This window comes from Panthera onca, chromosome D3, assembly GCF_046562875.1.
Source record: "Panthera onca isolate mPanOnc1 chromosome D3, mPanOnc1 haplotype 2, whole genome shotgun sequence".
In the NCBI taxonomy this organism is placed as follows: domain Eukaryota; kingdom Metazoa; phylum Chordata; class Mammalia; order Carnivora; family Felidae; genus Panthera; species Panthera onca.
Genome location: NC_138350.1, coordinates 30,592,549 through 30,615,503, shown reverse-complemented (window position 1 = coordinate 30,615,503; position 22,955 = coordinate 30,592,549). Strand labels below are relative to the sequence as shown.

The window sequence follows — 22,955 nt, the reverse complement described above, 5'->3', positions numbered from 1 at the left end:
TCTGTATGAGGAATAAGAGGGAAAAAAACAGGGAAAATGTATAGATGTAGTGCTGAAGGGGTCATTTCATATACTTGGGAAACAAGATTGAAGTTAGGTCCTCCAAATAAGAGCTAACACACTGAGATTAGGGAAATGGAAATAATTTCTGAGAGGAAAGGTCCTTTGAGCCTGGAATGGGTTACCCATGGAAACTGTCAGTCTTGTGTCGCTTGTGTCTTTACAAAAAGGATCTGTGAGGAATGGCCTGAGTGTAGCCCAAGGAACAAAGAGGAAAAAACTGGATAGGTTCAGAAGGCCTCTTCTCCACTGTGCTTTTTAATCCTGTTCCTGAAAAGAGAAAGCAGAATATTCTCAAAAATAATCACACAGCTAGCAGTTCACTCCAAAATGGGCATGCTTTTCAAAAATTATAGATAAGGAAAATATGTATCATGAATGCTGTGACCTCCTGAGGGGGAAGATTTTCCTAGAGAACTGACTTGGAAATTTTGGGATGGGAAAGTGGGTGACTGGTTTTGACCTGCTGATATGAAAGACTTATAGCATCAGTATAGTTGCCATAACACCATCCAACAGTATTTCTCTCTTTTTAAACATGCTGTATTAGGAAGTGTTGGCTCTCAAGAGTAAAAACACCTAACCTAAAACAAAGAAAAGACCTTAGCCTCCCTTTTATTTGCTTGACTTGACTCCCCCAAATCAGAGTATATTAGGAACTGCCCCAAATAATCTGTTTTTACTGTCATTGGCACTGGGAAAGATGTTCCAGAGACTTCATGATATAAAACATCTGGAGTATACATTATTGTGACTGCTTATGCATTTAGTTGAAGACATTTCTTGGGTGTTGAAGTTAAATTTATAACAAGGAGTACTTTCACTGCTTCTCACTAAAGTTCTTTGGATTCTCTTCTACCAGTCATTGTGTTTATCTAAGATGGTTTGGAAGGCAAACTGTAGTGTTTTGTTTTTAAATGTGATTTGCTTCTGTTTCTTTTGATGATTGTCTCTTACATTGGACTTCTAGGATGAATATAGACTTAATAAAGAAATGTGTCTATATTTTAGCTATACCACTTTTTAAAAGTTTATTTATTTTTGAGAGAGAGAGAGTGCAAGCAAGTGTCTGAGTGGGGGAGGGGCAGAGAGAGAGAGGGAGAGAGAGAATCCCAAGCAGGCTCTGCACAGTCAGCATGGGGCTTGGTCTCACAAACCATGAGATCATGACTTGACCCTAAATGGAAAGTCAGATGCTTAACTGACTGAGCCACCCAAGTATCTCTAACTATATCATTTTTTAACCCCTCAGCTGTACATCTTTTGTGGCATGAACTACCTGACTAAAATAAGGACTGTCCTCTAGAGTCACAATATAGGATTGATCTTTTTAGATCCCTGTGTACTTAATAGTTGCCTAATCACCCATGGCCTTGTTTCCTATGAATAACTTTGTAAGAAAATATTCTGAAACAGGAATGTTCTACACAGGTTTTGTAAGGCACTTACCATGAGCTTCTGGAGTAGGAAAGGTAGGGTGCTCACAATTTTGATGCTGGGTTCCTTTCAAATGTTGATGCTTTTGAATGTGTGTTATGTCCCTAATAGGATTGCTGCTTTTGTCGTTTACATGCTGGATTCATACTTCTTTAGATTCACTGACTAATTTTATGTAGTTCATAGTTACGGTGTTAAAGTGCCTTGATTAATTCTTGCTTGAACAGTCTTAGAAAACTAATGACTACGGCATTTAACTTGAGAAAATTGGAGATTGATTTTTCCTAGTATTCTGCCTCCTTCCACTTCTAGTTAGCCATAACTTCATCTTTAATTTAATTTTAAATTTTCCATCTATTTTTTGAGGGTTAATTAGGTTCAAATACTGTCCTGGGTATTATAAGTCAAATTCTCATTGACTATAATATTTTGGAGTGTCAAATTTTGCTTGAAGATAACTTTGACAACATAGAGTACTTGCCACAAATACTGAAAAATAAAATTCTTTTAACCTACATATTACCCTTGGGAAAATATCCTATCTTCTCTCACTGCATTTGGACCTCAGAGATTGTGCTCTGAGTTATCAGGTGATGAGAGAAGTGGCTCCTATTTGACTACAGACACTAGTTGCCCAGCAGCAATTCTTTAAACTAATGAGGACCTAAACTGCCCAGAGGGTCTCCTTAGCACCAGAAAAGAATCTTGTAGGGTTTGTAGGCTTGATAAATGTTTATGGTTTGATTAACAAATTATCCCAGTCTGCCCTACATTTTGTGGTTTTTCCGTATAGTCTTGCCTTGTGGTCACAGAGGTGGTCCTGAAGGGACTATGATCTCTGTGCCATTCCTGCTACCATGGTTCTATTCAGCCTGGTACTAGTTTCTGGAATGTAATTTGTAATGCTTCAGAAAGCATGTAGACAGCAGAAGAGTCATATTTTCCACATTATTACTATGAGCTAAACACAAGATCTTTTTGTGGGTGGGCAACTTTTTCCTTCATGAACTTTTTTGCAGTACAGAAATAGTTAAGAAATAAATTACATGCCTCTTTCCCTTTTTTCATTACAGAAAATTGAAACTTAAGGAGCTTCAGATGTTCCTTAGGGGCTGTGGGGGCATTGGGCCCACATTAGCTGATAGATAGCTCAGACTTTCACCTCTCAGCTTTCTGACTATCAGTTCATGACATCTCAGTTTTCTGTCAGCTTGAAGAACTTTTGCTGAGTTTTTTGTTTTTGTTTTTTTTTTTTTTTTTTTGCTGAGTTTTCTTAAGGTCAAGGCCTTAAGCCTTGTTAAGCTTTGATTTTGCTAGAGTAGGTTAAAGGATATTTATAGAATACCTGTCAGACCAAGGTAACAGTGAAGGTGTATCCTAACCTGGCACACAATTAGCTTATCCTTTTAAGTTTGCAACATGTAAGAGAGTTTAGAAGTCCAGTTGATGAAGACTCTCAAAGTCAGAACTTGGAGAAATTGTAGACACATTGGGAATTCACACCAGAAAGTAATGAAGGTTTCTTCAGCTATAAGGCTCACAAGGTGTCATTATGGATAAATGCAGGCAGCTGGGTGCTGAAAAGAGGATGATTCACACAGTGTCAGAGTTATGTCTCTTACCTGCACTGGTTTCACGATTTTCTAAATGGGAAGATTGAGAGATTGTAAATTGCTCTTGTATTTCATTTATACCATGTTGCATGTATTAACTTTTACATTTACTTCTAGTAAACCGTATGTAGTTATCATTCCATAATATGGACCCACCTGTTTTCAAAGAGTCCATAATATCTTTGGAGTGCTGAAATCCTGGGTTGAATCCTGATCCATCCATGACCAAGTATGTGACCTATAAAGAGTTAACTTACTTTCTTTTAACCTCAGTGTCTGTATCTATACAATAAGCTAATAAATGGATTTCATTGAATTATGTGGGTATTAAATGAATGCAAATAAGTCACTGAGCTCAGTTTCTCATATATAGTAGTCAACAAATATTAATTCCATTTCCTTTCTCCTTCCCTCCCTTTATGAAGTTCAGACTTAAATATCCCATTCTTGTTTAATTAAACAGATATCTCAGTTAAGTGGGCCTAGCTGCCAGAATAACCCAGATTCTGGGGTACAAAATAGAAATGGAACAGGGCCAGTATGGCCGTGGTATCCCTAATCAAGGATACATAGAATCTTGACTCCACTTTGAGTTAGTGTGTGTGTCATTATGTAAATTCATTTGAAGAAGCTATGGGTCCACTTAGTACTTTAAATTCTACTTTGAGCAGCAGTGACTCTGAGCCCATTCCAGAATCAAATTTAACCATTGCAGCTTGATGCTCTCAGTGCATGCATCAGCCCAGAGATGAAACCCAGGCCAATGTTGCTGTCACAACCTCTTCCAGTTTCCCAGTGAGCAGGTTAGTTCCAGGTTCAATCTCCCTGTTCGAATCTGCCTCATCTTGCTGTTTATAGAGGAGCGGGATAAAAAGGCTCTTCCAAGCAGCAAAATATAACATTGCTGTGTGCTGTAATTGGAAGGCATGTTAGCCAAAACCTCGTTTTTTTCTCCCGTTACTACTATGGGCGCAGCACTGACGATGTTTTAGTGGGTGGGCAACTTTTCTTTTCATGGACATTTTTTGTGATGTTTGAATAGTTAGGAAGTGGGGCGCCTGGGTAGTTCAGTCGGTTAAGCATCAGACTTCTGCTCAGATCAGCTCATGAGTTCAAGTCCCACATCCGGCTCTGTGCTGACAGCTCAGAGCCTGGAGCCTGCTTCAGATTCTGTCTCTTGCTCCTCTCTCTGCCCCTCCCCTGCTCACACTCTCTCTCTCTCTCTCTCTCTCTCAAAAATAAATAAACGTTAAAAAAAATTTTAAGGGGCGCCTGGGTGGCTCAGTCGGTTAAGGGTCCGACTTCGGCTCAAGTCATGATCTCGCGGTCCGTGAGTTCGAGCCCCGCGTCAGGCTCTGTGCTGACAGCTCAGAGCCTGGAGCCTGTTTCAGATTCTGTGTCTCCCTCTCTCTGACCCTCCCCCGTTCATGCTCTGTCTCTCTCTGTCTCAAAAATAAATAAACGTTAAAAAAAATTTAAAAAATAGGAAGTTATTAAGTTACATGAGTGTTAAAAGGTTGACTGTTAGAGACAGAATGCAAATGGTGGAGCACAGTGTAAATAGCCTTCCCTTATGGAGATGGCTCAGAGAGCATACCTGCTTCTTGCACAACATTGGTATGTACACTTCTATTTCACCAGAGCCTGTTTCAAATAAACCCAAATCCATGGTGAGCTGCCTGTGGGTGTGAGGGAAAGCAAGATGAATAGTTCTGACTTTGCTTTTTGTAAAGCTTCCAAATATATAGCAAGGGGCCAGAGACAAACAGGGTTCTGGTCCTAGAAGTGGAGGATTGCTCTAGCATTTCCATTTGAATGTAACTATAAAAGCTAACTTTGTCTTAGAAGCCTTGCAGTTATAGGACAGTAGTCTTAAAAACAACAACAACAACAACAACAACAACAACATGAAAGTATGTAAAATCCAAGATAAAGAAATAAACTTAAAATTGTCAGATAAAGCAAGCCATTGATGAGACATTTAGGCAGATTTTCTGGAAAGTACAGAAGCCTGTATTGCTAATATACAACACTGATGAAGGTCCTCTCATGTTTTACCAATCTCTTGAAGAAATCTCAGTAGATTTGCAAATTCAAATGTTTAATTCCTCTCACTTAACAATGGTTTCTGTTTTACTTTTCTTAGGACCTAAAAAAAAAAATCAGACAATGATACAAGATCTGTAGGGCCAAAAAACATTTCTAAATTATATTTAGATCACTACTGCTTGAGGTATTTATTTGCATTTTATGGTGAATGTTTCTTAAGCAAGCTGAAATATTTTGATTCTTAAAAGTCTCCATATGTGAGAAAAAAGAATTGTGGGTCTTTGGACCTATATCAAGATTTATTTAGATCTCTTCCTTTTTCCCTGCCCCCCAAACTGAAGGTAGAAATACCGAGGGTGTTGCAAATACATGTTACCATAACAATATTCTATTAAGATTGAATCTTTATAGCAGCCCCTTTAGCAGTAAAATCATGAATGATCTCTTTTAATTGTGTTCTGAAGATCTCATCTTTTACGGAAAGCTGTAGATCTCAGTGCCACCCTGGGCATTCCCATCTTTGTTCACTCATCACTTCAGTCTCATAAGCTAAAGAGCTACGATGCTGATCCAGTGAGTATGTCTTCTTCCTGTGAAGCTGCAGTTGAGGGTATGATTTGTGTAGCTGTCGAGGGTGTAGACAGAACTCTGTCTCTCTGTGACAGCAAGACTCTTTGCAGACACATGCTCATAAAGTTGGGCTTTTTATTGTTCAGGTAGCATTGTAAATTTCAGTTGTTCCTAAACCAACAAAGCAGTATTTCAAGTTGACACTATTTTTGATTCAGAGATCAGTGTATTTTGATCCTAAAAAATTTTCTAAACTCCGGATGAATTTATGTAAAATGGACTTAGATTTGGTTATTCTGGAATTTGGCAACTCACTGTGAATAAAAGGCCTTGGTGATGCTTCCTGAATGCTGAATGGTGGATTTTTTTGTTTTTGTTTTTGTTTGTTTGTTTGTTTGTTTGTTTTTGAAGGAAAGCAGCTTGGCATCAGCCTGTGCTCCTCAGGCAGTTGGCATCCCTTTTTTAAAAATAGCTTCTTACAAGCACATATTTGTGCTTGTAAGCACAAGCACAAACATCACAGTGAGTGGACACTCATGTTCCCACCACTTGATGTTGAGAAACATCACAGTGGAGTGGACACTCATGTTCCCACCACTTGGTTCAAGCAGAAGAGTGTCACCTGCCTTCCCTATCTTGTGTGTGCCTACTCTGGGCTCACCCATTTCTCTCTCTTCTCAGAAGTCACCACTACTCAGAATTTGTGGTTATCATTTATTTGTTTTTCTTTATAGATCTCCTCATATACATGTGTTCCTAAACAATTTGATTTTTTAAATATGCTTTTAAACTTTATATGATGAATCATAATAGCTGTATTCTTTTCAACTTTATTTTTCAGTATGTTTCTGACATCAGTCCATATTGCTCCATGTGTGGTATTCTCCCATATAAATATGCCACAGAGTGACTATGTACATCCTCCCAGTGGTAGATATGTGATTTGCTTTAAATGTTTTGTTATTGCAAACAATGCTGGTGTAAATTTTCTCGTTCTGGTTTAATGGTGCATGTGTGCAAGGGATTCAGTATATCACTTTTGAATGAAATTGCTAGGTCATAGGATTTGTACACCTTCAATTGTACTGAAAAGCCAAATTGTTTTCCAGAGTTATGAACCAAGGTATATTCTTCCACCAGCAGTGTCTAAGTGTTGAGTTTCTTCCTGTCTTCACCAACATTTGATATTGTGAGACTCTTCAATTTTTGTTAGGTTTTTCATTGTGTAATAATATCTCATTGGAGCTGTAGTTTTCATCTACTTGGTATGTTTATTGGCTATCCTGATTTTTCTGAGAATTACATCTTCAAGTTTTTTGTCCATTTTCTTTTAGGCTGTTTAAGTCAAGATCTGTGAAGTGTCTGAGGTTCTACCCTAGTTGCGAGCTAACAATTTAGCCTGCCAGTTTTATGGATGCCGGCAGAAGATATGAGACTCCTGGATTAGCAACAAAGGACTCTATTACTTCCAGAATAACAAGCAGCATGAGCATCAGCATATTTGCATCATTTCTCCTTGCCCCACATCCCACTGGGGTGCCAATGGGCCCAGATGGATGCATATGCAATGGGTTGAATTAGTCCCTGAGTTTAGGGAATGCAAATCTTTTATAATGATGCATTATAAAGGAGGCATGCCCTTCCTTTAGTTTGGAGGGAAATACTCTCTTTTATTTTACTGAAGTAAACAGACTTGCCCTTGGCTCTAGAGGGAGACACTGTCTTTATCTTGCAAGGTTGATTCCTATACAGACATTCTTAAAATGATAATCCAGAACAAAGGACAGTTAGTGCCTCCGCTCACCAGATGTACAGAACCACCAGACCCATGGAGAAGTATTTCCCAATAATATCCACCTGTTGTTTCTACACCTACTTGGCTTCTGGGTTTCCCCTGAGTACATCATTCTATTGATCATGACAAAGGCTGGGAACCAAATCCAGTCAATTTGTTTTTTTTTTTTTTTTTTTTCAACGTTTTATTTATTTTTGGGACAGAGAGAGACAGAGCATGAACGGGGGAGGGACAGAGAGAGAGGGAGACACAGAATCGGAAACAGGCTCCAGGCTCTGAGCCATCAGCCCAGAGCCTGACGCGGGGCTCGAACTCACGGACCGTGAGATCGTGACCTGGCTGAAGTCGGACGCTTAACCGACTGCGCCACCCAGGCGCCCCCAGTCAATTTGTTTTGTACAGCATTTGATTAAGGTTGTTATCAACAGAACAAGACCAACATGCAGTAATGACCTCAGCTTTGACCCTCAGGATCCCAGTCCCAACAAGCTTGAAGAAATCCCATTAAACCATCAAAGTCTACCTAAGAAAGTCAGGTGACTTTTCCTTACATATCTCTGTTGACCTTTCCATGTGGCCTGAGGCATTTATCTGGGAATGACAGGGTGGATCAGTTCTTGCACAGAGTGCTTTGGCCCAAGAAGCCAGGGCAAGTCTGTCAACCATTCCAATCATGCCCAGTGAGTTGAGACTGACCTGAGTGCCTTCCAGAGCCAAGAAACCATTGATCACTAAGTTCAAGGACAGATTTTATTCCACTTTTTCTAATCAGATGACTCCCTTTGTAGGATCCTCATTACCTGCAGGATGCACATAAATAATGAATCAGTTAATCCTCCAAGAGCCCCTCTTTGTAACCAAGGGTAGCTTCATTTTGGAGAGAGATCCACAGTTGCCTGAGGGCTACATGATCTACTGGTAGTATTTCCTTAAACCTTCAAATGATCTCTTATGACCACCACTGAGGTTCAAATCACTGTGTTTTGGGGAAGCTGGTGGGTGAATACCTGTCTTGCTCAGTGTGAAGCCCAACATGGGGCTCCACCCAAGACCCTGGGATCATGACCTGAGCTAAAATCAAGAGTCAGATGCTTAACTGACTGAGCCACCCAGGCACCCCCAGAGTCCTTTTTGTTTTTAGAAAAAGACCTGTTAACAACTTGTGGAACTTGCATGTTCTGTGATCCCAGTTTGAGGGGAGACATTGTTCTAACTGATGCTCTTGTTTTCCATTTCTCATGCTGCCTGGTATTACAAATTATGAGGATATTCAAGCTTTTAGTTTTTTGGAACATGAGTACTGCAGATGAATTCTAGTGTGGGAAGAAACCTAGAGTGTGGAAGACAGTGTGCCCATCCTGCCTAGGAGCTTTCAGAGGTGCCCACACTTAAGCCAAACTTGAGATAACCACTCTCTGTTCTCCTCTGTCCTCCCCTCCAAGTATCTTTTCTTACCTGACTTCATCTGCTCTTTATAGATCCGTGCTCTCCACGCAGAGCTCGGATTCTTTTCCCCATGCTCTGCATTTTAGATCCCAGTGTGTCTGTCTGCTTTACATAGCAAGTGTGTTTTCTCTGAACTTCCTAAATGGAATTGTTCTGTGTCTTAGCTATGAATACCTGTTTAGAAAATTTGGTTGGGAAGATTAATTATCTTCTTGTTAAACAAATTTACATGATTAGACTATTTTGTAATTTGCTACAGGTGTGAAAATCAGCTTGTTGTGGAAAGTATACTGTAGTCATTAAGAGCCCTTGGCTGTTCCTGTCATTAGAGATGGGACACAATAAAACAAACCAGGAGATTTCAGATTGACAGAGTGTCTTTGGTAATATCCTCTGTGAGTACCTGTGTCAGATATACTGCCAATGGCAGGAATTGGGAGGTGGCACAGACACCACAAGATCACACCCTTTGTCACTGCTCTGTTTCATGATGAGTGGTGTGTGGAGGAGCTTTGATTTGGAAATCACCCTTGTACTGGGGTCCATTCTAGTGAATACACCACTGGGAGTCATCTGAGTTTACTTCAGCCCTATTGCTTAATTGCTTTGCGTTTTGTATAAAAATATCATAAATGTGAGAGGTGCCTTAGGACAAGAATGAGAAATATGGAAAAAATTTTATTATAAAATAGTAAGAGTCATTACTGGAAATGCAATTTGAAACTTAATAGCCATCCATGTTTTCTCTAAGGCTGGTGAATAATCAGCTCCAATGGTTGGTTTTGTTTCTGTAGGCAAGTTATTGAACTTGTGTTGTCTACGTCTCCTGTCTTCAGTCTAGATAACAATATTAGTTTTTACTTTCCAGGGTTATGGTGAAGTAACTCACCTAAACTCTTACTTAATTCCTGGCTCCTAAAATGCCCCTCACAAATGTTACTTGTGATTATGTTTGCTTATATCATTTTTCCCCTAAAGGCAGTGTACTGAAACGGGAAAAAATTTCTGATCGGTTCTTTTGTATAAATGCCTCAATATTCCTGTCTAATTTACTTTTCAGCTTTGGCTGCACCAGGCTGAGTTCTTACTCCCTGGATAAGCTGTATAATTCTCTGACCAGATTGTTTAAAGGCCTTGCTGGTATGTAGAACAAAAGAGCCTTTGATCCCACTAGCCAGGCAGCCCCTTGAAATAGAACATTCTCCATAAATGACTTTAGAAAGTCTTCTACAAAGACCGATTTTTTACATTTGTGTAGAATTATGCTGTATCCTAATCATGTAAATATGCTTAACAACATGACTTTTATATGCTTAGATAGGCCATGTCTGCAGTGGGTGGTCCTGAGGGTTTAATTCTATGTAAAAAATTACTGTGCAAACAAGATGTGTTTTCTGAAATGTGACTGACTTACTAAGCTTCATGTCATGGAACATGGCACCTACCCAAAATATCAGTCTTGATCCACATCATTCAAGTAGAAGCTTGCACACTGAAGAAAGGGACCAAAATGATGTAACATCAGCCACAAAAGTGTATCCTGAATGTTTAGATTTGTCTTCTTTATCTGGGCCGGAGGACTTTTTTATTCCTTTAAATGAGCCCAAATTCTTAAAAACCCAGCAGTGAATCCTAGAGTGATTTTGTATTGTCATTGTTTTTGGAATTTCAGTTAAGAAACTCATGATATGATCAACTTTTTTGTAAATAATATTTTATAGTGTTATCTTAATATGGATACTATATAAAAATGTGTTTAATGTATTTATTAGGTGTTTAAAGTTCAGAAAGCATAAGGAAAAAAACCAGGTGGCCTCTTGGTAAGGTATATGGTATATTTACCTTGGTATAAGGTAAATTCCTTATACAGTTATAAGTCAAGCAAGAGTCAAGGGTTAATTTAAAAACATTTTCATTATTTGTCTCCCACAGGGGTTCTTCACCCTTCCTGGTTAAGTTCAGGCATTTCCCCGACTCTTCACTTTTAGGCAATAAAAAGTACCTTGGTCAACATCACAAATGAGTAGTTAAAGCTGTAACATCCCCTACCACCACCACCTCCACCCAAGCCGGGCCCGTATCTGTAGGTAGGAGTCTGGAGAGCAGATGTGGCCATCTGTCCTTCTCCTGTCACACTTCCACCCTTCCTCCAGCATTCTAACCAAGATAAATCATACAAGGAGAGAGGGTAAGGGAAGTAGGAGTGCTGGCAAGGCCACAGGGTAGTTTGTGTTCTTTGGGTCTCCACACATGTATAGCTGTTTAGAACTTTCATGGTATGTGAGGCAGAATTCTGATATGGTCCCCAATATCCCTGTCTCCAGATATACATGCCCTAGATAATTCCTTCCCCTGAGTGTGGGTGGCAGCTGTGACTGTGATTAGGTAGTCGTTCTCAGGATTATATGGCAAAGGTGAAGGGATTTGGCAGATGTAATTAAGGTCCCCAACCAGTTCATGAAAAGGGAGATTATCCAGCATGGGCCTGATCAAATCAGGTGAATCCTTAAAAGAGATGACAAGTAGCAGCAGATGACTTCCTGCTGGCCTTGATGAAGGGAGCTGCCTGGTTTTCAGAGGAGTGGGCTATGCTGAAGGAAATGGGACCCCAGCCCTACAAGAGTAAGGAACTGAATTCTGCCCCCAACTTGGGTGGATGTAGAAGAGGATCCCAAGCTCCACTTGAGAGCACAGCCTCATGAGAACCTGAGCAGAGAACCCAGCCATGCCATGCTGACTTCCAACTGATAGAATTGTGAGCTAATCAGTGGTTGTTTTAAGTCACTGAGTTTGTGATTATTGGTTATGCAGCCATGGAAAACTAGTCCATGTGGGTTCTTTAGAATCACCCACTGGGAACTTTCTCTTGCACTTTCCTTGGTGTGGGTGATGCATTTTCCTCCACTAGCCACTTCCCTTGCTATTTGGATGACGCCCTGTACACAGACCCTTTCTGTTAGGATCGCTTCTTTTTTCCAGTTGGACTGTTTGTGGAAGATTTGAACTGACTTTAGTAGGCTCTCCCTCATGATCCACTTTGTTTTTGGAAGACTCTGGCAAACCCTCAGCCCCCATTCCATGCAGCAGGTGTAGCTGCTTTCCTTTACTGCCATCAGAGCAGGCAGTCTGCATCAGAGCAGGACCATCTCGTTGGTCCCTGGATTTCTTGGGTGAGAGTCAGGCAGCAATGCACTGAGCCTCTCTGACTTGTTTGAAGCTTTTTGAATGGCCCCATGACCCTCTGTCTTCCCAGACCTGGACGAAGGGGAAAGCACCATTCACCCTGTTGTGGCCCTTTTATCTTTGACTGCGAGTAAGCATTGAAGGGTCTTATAAATATCTGGTGCCAATTATTTATTTTTGCTAGGTGCTTTCATATGAAAATACACACTTTGTCCATACCCTTGCTTTGACATATTATATTTATTGCATCTTGACACTTCATTCAAAACTACCAATTTCATATCCTGTCATACCCATTTTTTTCCTAAAGAAAACTAACACATAGTTTCTTTGTGTTTAAAAAAATGAAGTTTGTTAGATAGAGGCATATCTTTTAACTTGGGGTTTTTAGGGAAAAAAATTAAGCAGAGTGGTTACTTTATTGTCTGGCAATAGATTTTGAGGCAGTCTTATCACTAGAAAGGAAAGTTACTGTCTGTATCAGTTAGCTAGTACCTCAGTTATACTGTGTAACAAACTACTCCAAAAACTCTATGGCTAATAACAGTAACCATTTATTATTTATTGCTCACTAATGAGCTCCCACCTGTCTTTACTCTAAAACCTGCTCATTCTAGCAAAAGTCAGGGCAATCAGATCATGTGGAATGAACTGTATATATTCCAACTCCCACCAAAGCAGATGTTGCTTATTAATGCATGGTCTCTGTGGTTGAAGCTCTGCATTTTTTTCCCCAGGTCAGAACTAAGCCTATGATTTTATTCTCAGCTTCTAAAGCTTTAAGTGTGACTTGATCTTCTTGATCTTAAAAAGAATTAAGATGCCAATTAAGTTGGCTTGTGTCACTATCTATCTCACCCTATTTCTAAATTAAGACTGCCCTAGTTTAAAGGTACTTATCTTCATAGTGCCTAGTGTTAGAAGAGCTTAATTACAATCCCTGTGCTTGATTTGTGAGTATGTATGCCCTTGCATGGATGCATGCTTAGAAACAGGCTAGATACACTTGTATTCAGGTACTCTGGTACACTGAACTAGATTATTTTGGAAAATAGTGTTTGATGATAGAGTAGATTGGGAGTTGGCAGACCTGCATTTTATAAGTCCTGACTTAGTATTTTTGTGACTTTCAGCAGATGACTTAATATCCAAGAGTTTTAGTGTTCACATCTGTAAAATAGAGATACTGATATCAACTTCTTATTTTGCTGGAAGAATGAAGACTGAACAGCATCTGGCATATTCAGTGAGCATTAGTTCCCATGTGATTTGAATCTCTCATTCAGATATTATATTTAAACATTTTAAAGTGTGCCTTTCAGGACATAGAGCCACCTCTAGATCCTGGTAATTCTGGATAGCTGGGGGTACTAACCAGTCAGGATCCCCAGGAAAACATGAATATCCCTGTAAACTTGATTGATTGTACATAAATTGTACCAACACCATTGAGAGTTAACAGGCATGCTTCAGGGGGCAGAGATTCCATCTTGAGTCTACATTGTATCTGGGAAGGTCTTAAAGTCTGGTGGGATGGCCTGCTTACAAGAGACCCATCCTCATTCACCTTGAGGAGCCTCTGAAAGACAAACTTGAGTAGGGGCATTGCAGGTTCGAGGTCATCCTCAGAGAAGGACATCAGGCATTGGGAACTGGGCCCAGCCATACCACCTGAGCCATTGGAGACCTGAGCACAGGTTGCATACCCAAACTCTACTTTAACAGGGACTGGTTCCCAGGAAGAATGATGCCCTATACATGAAAAACTGAGGGCCTTTTTTACTGAACTATGTAAAATGCTGCTGTGACAATTCTAAAGGAGTGTAACAAAAAGGAGAAACTGCCATTCTCCCTCCCTGCACTTGGGCCACTAGGAGTTTAGGCACTAGGACAGGTTTAGGGCACTGGTGACAGGATAGCAGGGCCCACGTGGCCACCAGGGTTTGGCAGAAATTCTTAAGCAAAGAGTGACTTTGTAGGGACAGGAGGTCCTATATCAGCAAGAAGGGACACAGATCCCTGGAAGTTTCTGTTAATGTGATTTCACTTGACTACTTGGTGCTCTCAGATATTTTGCAGTTCTTCCTGGGGATATTCTCCTTGTGTCCACAAATAAGTTCATTCTGTGCTGCCACTACCCCTTGCTGGGATACCCTGGGTCCTGGCCCCTAAGCTCCACAGCCTTCTACTAGCAGTACCCCCTGCCATGTGCCTGACCCAGAGCCCCACCTGAGGGCCCTCTCCACTCTGGCACTGGGCTACCTCCTATCACTTCCACCTTAATGTGGCTCAGCAAGGGAAGACCAAGATTCTGAGGCAAGATTATAACAACAGTGGTGTTTACTACAGGATCCTATATTAAATGGTGGCTGCCACATCTCACCTGTTCTTTCTCCTTATAGCACTGGTTTTCTAACTGACAACTTGACTCTCGTGTGTGTGTGTGTGTGTGTGTGTGTGTGTGTGTGTGTGTGTGTTTTCTTGGTGCCTGCGAATTTTGAGCAGCTCTTTACATTTCAGAACATTTTTAAGTATTAAACATGCTTGAAACCTCATGAACTCAATTTCAATCTGGGAATCTTATTTTATTGGGGGGGTGCTCATTTCCTGTGGGATTTTTTTTTTATGATACTATTATAAGCAAACACTCCCATTGGAAATGTATAAAGAATGTTCTCTGTGCATGTTCATTTCCCTTCCCAATTTAGATGAACAGTATCTCTGGAGCCTTCAGGATTTCTGTAGGAGCCTGTTAGGCCTCTTCTTGCCAATGAGCCTATAGTGACTCCTTGATCTGCGCGTGGCGGGAAAAGCATTCCCAGATAAGCTGTGGCAGATCATAAAGTGTGTGGAAGGGATTTTCATAATATTGGAAAACCTATCATGCACCCTGAATAGGTTTACTTGTGTGAGAAGAGAAAAAGAAATATTCGTAATAGGGAAAATGATGTTAGCTGTAACAAAAGCTGAAAGTATGGAAGAAAAAAATAATCTGGTACATATTTTCTGTATCCTGAGGTCACTTGTACTTGAGCCATACATTTAAAATAACAGAACAAAAGTTTCTCCATTGTCTTGAGCATTAATCACTATATCTTAACTCTTTTGTGTGTGTGTGTGTGTGTGTGTTATTTCATCTTGGAGCAAAAATAAAATGTCAATTCTACGATGATATATAATGTACAAGTACTTTCCATATATGATTATTTCATCTTTACCAAAGATTTGGAGGTGTTTTCTCCATTTGCATATGAGTGAACTGAGACTCCAGGGAAGAGACTTGCTCAGGGACCTAAGGATAAGAGACACAGCTGGAACTGAACTCCTGAGTCCTGGTCCCAGGTCCCCTCCCTCCCCCTTCTCTTTCCTTCCTTCTTTCCTTCCTTCCTTCCTTCTTTCCTTCCTTCCCTTTCTCCCTTCTCATGGTCTCTTTCTTTTTTATATTACATTTCACAAGTGTGAAAGATAATCTGGATGAGTGTTTACAGTGCATGTTATTGTTAAGTTTGTGTTGTATAATGAAAGCATCTCTGCTATTTGTAGTGACCATTGGCAAAGAGAGGCAAGTCTGAAGGTGATGCTGATTGGGGTTGGAGTCTTCTATAGAACGCAGAAAATACTAGCCCTTATGACCTGATATGTTCCCTTTGTAAGACACTATTAAGTTTCATGGTGTTGACTTTACTCAGCTCAATGGAGAAAGCTCTGAGGCAGAGAAGCTAATAAATGAATGTAATGGTGCTCAAAAAGTGACAGTTCTACAGACACTTCATGACATCCTTTACAGATCAGCCTTAGAAAGCAGTGCATGGGAGATGTCTTCATATTGCTGACAGGGCTGTCATTTGGCATATGAATTTGTCCTTGAATGAGGCATATACTGTGCCTTTTATAGGCAGGCAGGCCCCCAGGCTGAAGCATGGGTTCATGTGGCCTTTCAAGCTTGCCTTCGGAAAGTTGGGCTGCTCATAGAACTGGGCTATGTGTTGAGAGAGTCTGCTGCTTTGAGAAAGCCCTCTTCTTCTCCCACCTTCTCCCAACCCCATCCAGAAACCTACTTCCAGGTTGACCAAATGTTAGCCACTCTCCAGCCTGAAGTCTCACTCCCAGTGGTCTTTCTGGCTTTTGACCTTATTCTGGCCACTACCCCTCCTAAGGAATTTGTGGTGACCTGACTGCCTGGTTGGCTACAGTGGAAGAAACAGAAGAAAGGGCACAGATGGAGAGAGAAAGAGAGGCAGAGTCACAAGAACACAAAGGACAAGTAGAATAGTGAGCAGCTCTGCTTGGTTTAGACTGGCAGGTCTAATGAGCAAGATAGGCCTCATGGGACCTGACTGAGTCCAGGACAGCACCTGTGATCTTAGAAAGGCACAGTTGGGTCTAGGGCTGGAGCATCCAGTTTCCCACACTCCTTCAGCACAGCCCGTCCCTCCTCTGTGGGCACCAGTGCCCTACAGCTTGCCTTCTGCTTTATTTTGGTTTGACATCTTCAACCAGCTGCCTCTACCCTCTGCTAGCTCGTGAGGCACAGTAGGCTGTGACCATCCCTCCCAGCTTCCTTGACTGTCTCTTTTTACTCAAAGGTACAACTTCTGCATCTGGCCTTTTCACTTCATTGCCTAATATGCTGCCTTGGACAACTTACCTGTAGTAACCTGGTAGCAGATGCCTGAGATTGCTCTTTTCCACCCTGTGTCTAAAAGTACATATGGGAAAATACAAATTCATAATAGTAAATGTTTATTGGCTATTATCCACATGCCAGGTGCTGAGCTCGCTACTCTTTACCTATATTACCCAGTTTAATCCTCACAGTACCAGTATGAGTCAGGTACTATTATTAATATCTTTTAAAAAAATCAAAGAGGTTAACGTAACTCAACCAAGGTCACATAGCTAGTTTATTCCATATTTAAAAGAATAGTTTGCTCAGAACTGGCTTTTGTTAGTGAATCAGATTGTGCAGTAATACATGAGGCTCCCATTGGATACCCAGCCAGCCCTTGTGTAACAGTGTTTCCTCACCTTCAGTGTACACAAATCTCCAAGGGGGTTTGTGAAGATGCAGATTCTGATTCTGAGGTCAAGGTGAAGCCTGGGATCCTGCCTTTCTAAACAAACTTCCAGGTGGATGTGCCTATTGCTAGTCTATGGACCACATTTTGAGTAGTGAGATTTAGATCCTTGCCTGTAGTTCTAGCTTTGCAGTGCTCTGGATTACAGGAGAGCCAAAGAGACATAGGACCCACCTGAGGTCAACTGATGGGAAATCAACATAGCATTGGCTACTTGAAACCTTTGCTTGGAAAATAGATTAAAGATGTATAGAGAAAACTGGATCAAAGACTGTACTGTCAAATTCTGAGCATACCAGGACTTGCCCAGCCTCTCCCCTTGGTAAGCAACACTGGCCCTCCAGGTGCCTGGCATGGGCCAAAGGTCTAGCAAACAGCAGTGGTGGCCTTTCAGGAATAACTAGGTGCTGGGGGAGACTTCAAGGCATTTTCTGATTTATTTCTCTCATGTTCCAAATAGTATGGTACCTCAGAAAAGCATTCTGAGGATGACCTTTGATAATACAAATGGGTGGTGATTACTGTAAGCTACCTGAAACATGGCTCCCTTAAAAAGGAAGTCATCCAGGAACTGGAGAGTGTTATGCTAAGTGAAATAAGCCACACAGAGAAAGACAGATACCATATGGTTTCACTCTTATGTGGATCCTGAGAAACCTAACAGAAACCCATGGGGGAGGAGAAGGAAAAAAAAAAGAGGTTAGAGTGGGAGAGAGCCAAAGCATAAGAGACTCTTAAAAACTGAGAACAAACTGAGGGTTGATGGGGGGAGGGGGGGAGGGGAGGGGAGGTGATGGGTATTGAAGAGGGCATCTTTTGGGATGAGCACTGGGTGTTGTATGGAAACCAATTTGACAATAAATTTCATATATTGAGAAAAAATAAAGTAATACATATAATTAAATGATTAAAATTATTAAACTTAAGCATATATAAAGAAAAAGGAAGTCATCCAGATGATGAGAACATGCATATGGAGACTTTGGCGGCCTTCAAAGACTGTAGCAATGTAAGACTTTTAGAAAGCCCTGTAGGGAGCTGGGATACTGCAGAGTTCAGAGCATGAGGCACAAGTAAATAATACATGCTTTTATGATGATACCTATCAAGTTGCTTTGTGAGGTGTCTTTTTCGTATTCAGAGTGGACATGCCAAGAAACAGGAAGTGAGCTGCCAGCCCTTCCAGTGGGAAAAACATTAAGAAAGAAAGATTAAGCTTCACATCAACAGAGAGCCTTTCTCTGTATATTGGGCAGGGCATTTGAATATACGTGTGCACAAAAGACAGCTTGGTGTTGTGACTAACTTGTATTTTGTCCATAAATATTGTCCACCCAAATTGCATCCTGTTGCATTATGTTGTTATTGTTTGTTAGAGACACACTGTGGCATCATCCCACTGAGATGGAAGAGATTCCAATTTGAAGCTCTGTAATTCTTGGATAGTATTTTCTCTCATGAAAATGATCTGCTTATCACTTTAGTGGGAAGCTTTCTATTTTGAAATATCTCAAGTAATTCAGGGTCACTAAATTTTATTTTAGGGTGAACCTCATCCTCAAATGTGTGCTCTTAGCATCCAAGTTATAGAGAAAAACAATTACCTGATCATAAATTTCACATTTGAGTCAAAAGAATGAAATTTTCCCCTACCTGTGATTCTAGCCATGTATCTCGAGATTCTTTGAAGGATAATTTGTGAAGTCACCAAATTGCTGAAATAATAAAAAAAACACAACATAAAAATCAATATAACTATGTTGAAATGTAGTGTGTAGCTACTGACTATAAAAGTAACAAGAGGAAGAAACACATCTCTGTTTTTCTCCCAGAAGAAAAACAATCTTTGAATCTAAAATATATACTTAAAATTTTTCAACTGTATTCCATAGCCCTTTAATGAACAATCTTAAATTATGAAATACCCAGTATGTTTCTAGTTAGGGAAGAACATCGTTCTAGCGGTGTTTGATATTCTTGGGCAGTGTCCTTCTAGCATAATTCCAAAAATGTCCTGGCCAAAATGAATGAAATATCTAGCAACATCTACAGTATAAGCAGACTGACCCAAGAATAATTTAAACATGGTCCAGAGGAGAGAGGCAACCAGACTAAGTCTATTGGCTCATGTTTCAGGAAGTACCATAGGCTCTTGAGTTCTGGCTTGAGTCAGAACCCTTATTCCCTTGGTGTGAAAAATATAGGTTCTTAATTACAGTTTGGTAATATGTGTAATGTGCAGGGACTATGCAGAGCTCTGAGTGGATCCCCAGAGAAAATTGTAAATCCTGCCCTCTGGAAGCTTATCGTTGAGTTGGGAGGAAGAAGTCAGGGTGTAAGAAATGTTAGCTGGGCACAGTATTTGGTGAGTGGCACAGATTTATAGTCCTGTGGCCTGCGGTGCTCCCAGGCAGTGAATCTTCATTCTGAAGGAACTTTATTGAAAATGCTTCCATACTCAGAGTTGGATTTAAAATAGAATTTGGCTAAAAAAAGAAAAAGAAAAAAAAAAAGAATAGAATTAGGCTGCCTCTTAACACAGTAGTTCTGATTAACTTCATCTGCTGATCACACTGTGCTGCCTTCAGGTCTGGTCCACCAGTTCACTGCTCCTGCACTGTACAGAGCCACATGTTGCTGTTTCTTAACTGCGAGGTCTGCCTTGGGCTCAAGATCAGCCCAATCCTGGAGGCAGCAAAGTGTCTAGGAAGGGATGACACCGGTTATGAGTCGGGATCTGGCCTCATGTTTGATGTTCCTTCAACACAAAGACCATAAGTACGGAGACAGATGTGTGAATATCCTACTTGTGGAATCTGTCTTATGGCTTAAGAATCACACTTCATGATAACAAGAGAGTGGAGAAACGTCGTATAGTGGGAAGAAAGAGTTACTCTGGCCGGCTATTGTCTGAATTAGAAGGAGGAAGAATGCCTAGTAAAACAGGTCTGCAGTTTGGGTTAGAACCTTGATGCCTCTTTTAGTATGAAAGGTGAAAGGTTTTACTCCCTCTGACCCCGGGTCATAGTCTGAAAATACAGATTGCTCTTGAGAGCAGTCTGGAGTTGTGCTGACAATCAGACAGTGTGAGGGGTTCAGAATAGGTGGAGAAAATGGAGAAACAGTACTTGTGGGGAGGCAGAAGTCATATGCAGAGGTTGGCACTGAGGAGGAAGTGTGGCTGATCAAGTCTCTGCTATTGGGGTTGCTTGGAGGACTTTCATATGCTGAGCAGTGATGGTATTACTGACCCCCTCTGTTGCCTCCAATTTAGCTATAGTGCAGTAGTGTATTTTCCAGTGGTGTTGTTTTGGAGAATAAAGAATGAGGACCATGTGTCATACAGGGTGATGGTACTAGAAGGGATCAGGGCAGGGGCTGACTGGTGGAGAGCTCAGTGGAAGCGGTAAATAAGATCTGAGGACATAAATGCCTGGAGATTGTTAAATCTTGAGGAGGATATGAACTTCCCACACCATATGGGATGGGAGGGCTCACATTTTTTAATTGAAATATTAAAGAGTGATTTGAGTAGTGGTGGGCACCACAGCTGCAGACTTTCTGGTTATATTATTCCTCCCTCTTTGAGATATTGTAACTTCAAATTTGAGACTGAGGCTTCTGCTGTAGTGTTCTGTCTGGGCTAGATGTGGCATTAAATTGATGACTATAAAATACATCTGTCAGTTACTATGATTTGGTGATCTGAGTTTATTTCCAAATAGGTTGGGCCAAAGTACTACTCCATGAACTGTAGTTAGGAAAAAGGAAATATTGATACAATTAGAGTTCCTGTTTTCTATATTTCTTTAAAAAAAAATGAAAGGGTATAGGTGGAATGGCATTGGAATAAGGTCATTTGTCTAAGGAATTATAACAATCCAGGCAACCAGTTGACCTTGGTAACTAGTCTAATCTCACCCCTAATCTTTTGATATTTATCGCCTTGTCTGTGGTTTTATACACATGATGAAGACTCAGCCATCATCAGACTTGGCAGAACAGAGGCATGTTCATCTATGTAATAATGTTAATAGCAGTAGTGCTTGTAAAATACTTGGATTCCTAGCCCCTAGGGCAGAAGCCCTCTTTGCTCCTTGTGCTCCTGCTACATAATGGCACACTCAGCTCTGTGCTCCAGAGGGGCTCTGGGGAACAGGGACCTCATCCTGGGCAGAGGCAGTAGTAGGAGCCCTTGGCCAGGAGTTCAGAAACTCAATGTCAAGTCTGCTATCTGAAAGCAAAACAAAATTCACCAAAATAAAAGTGAGCCTTAGTTTTGGTTAATAACAGCTATTCATTCATTGTTTTCCATTAATCCATTCATCATATTTCTGAGCACCTACTGTGTGTGAAGGGTAAGGGATATATATGCCTGTGAATAAAATAGTGTCCTTGCCTCTCATAGCACTCATTGTTATATTTATAGGCTCAAGTTTAATAGCAAGAGAGGACTCTATCAAAATAAACTTGAGCACATTAATCTGCATAGAGAGCTATTTTTCTTGCTGTATTGATTTTTCAGACTCATAATCCATTCACTTTGATATACTTCTGGTCCCCAACTGTTGTCAAACAATTGACTGTTTAACTCTCCAAACTTGCTTTGAAAGAGTGAGAAAGGGTTGATAAAGAAACTAACATTGAAATTAGTAGATCTTGTGATTGGAGAGTATCTTAAGGAGAAAAGGCTTCATGGTGAAGGAAGTAGAAACAAAATTAAAGATTTACTATTAGCCTCTGATCTCAATTTTTCATATTTTTTTGCACAAAGCAGAGCAGTTTCCACTTTGCCTAGCAAGAATTTGATTTTAAATATCTAGGTTTAATTTAAATATTAATTATATTTATGAATGGTACCCCAGTTGCCCACCATTGATGTTTTGGAAATGATTATGCTGTGACCCTTACCATAGAGTAGTATTTTATACATCTGATTTTATATAATAAAAGTTTTTTTTTTTTAGTATCTATGTCTATAGCTGTAAAGATGAATGGATGGATGGGTAGGCTTTCTTGAATTGAGTTTAATGACTCAACTCAATAGGTGAATAATGTTCTACTTTGGGAAATAAAGGGACTTCTAAGTTTCTCACTTGAATATAATCTGCCTTTCACTGAACTGTAAAGGTCTACAGAAAAGAAACCTGCACGGCTCCTTTGACAAAAGGCAAAATGGAATGATGCTGTGAAAACTGTATGAAATGCACTAATTTAAAATACAATTTTAAAGTGCATTTAATTTGAATGAGCCATGAAGCTGTTGCCTCCCTATTTGTATTTCTGTTAAATTCCCTGGAATAACTTCAGGTGTGTCTCTTGGCTCTTCAAGCTGCCTTCCCTCTTGTGCTTCCTGTGGATTTTTAGAACCAGCCACCTCCTTCTCATTTCTATCACTGAAACTCCTGGTGGGTTTATATTTTGCTGCCTTCTTTAGATTTATAGATTATTATTTCAAGGCAGTTCTTGTCTACACTTTCCTGTAACTCTCTTTTTCTTTGGTGTAATATCCACATGAATATATCAACACTTTAAAATTAGAGGGTAATTAGCTCACTGCACAGTCTGGGTATGTTTGGTATTTGGACTTCTTGGTGATGGTTCACATGTATCATATTTTATTTTTCGAAAGCTAGTTAAACTTTTAATGTGTCCCAGAGTTAAATCTTCTTTCTTTCCTTCCTTCCTTCCTTCCTTCCTTCCTTCCTTCCTTCCTTCCTTCTT

At 40.3% G+C, this 22,955-nt stretch overlaps 1 protein-coding gene across 23 annotated transcripts in view; it reads left to right on the top strand.

Moving 5' to 3' along the window:
* Positions 1 to 22,955, top strand: part of LDLRAD4 (low density lipoprotein receptor class A domain containing 4) — a 443,967-nt gene that overhangs the window by 311,706 nt on the left and 109,306 nt on the right. Inside the window, exon 1 of one of the 23 annotated variants that reach the window (XM_078435469.2) lies at positions 19,639 to 20,025. The exons of the other annotated variants lie outside the window; for them this stretch is intronic. Coding sequence (XP_078291595.1) covers positions 20,022 to 20,025 — 4 coding nt within the window. The 5' untranslated portion in view covers positions 19,639 to 20,021. Of the gene's footprint in view, positions 1 to 19,638; positions 20,026 to 22,955 lie in introns of those variants that run through there. 23 annotated transcript variants of the gene reach the window in all.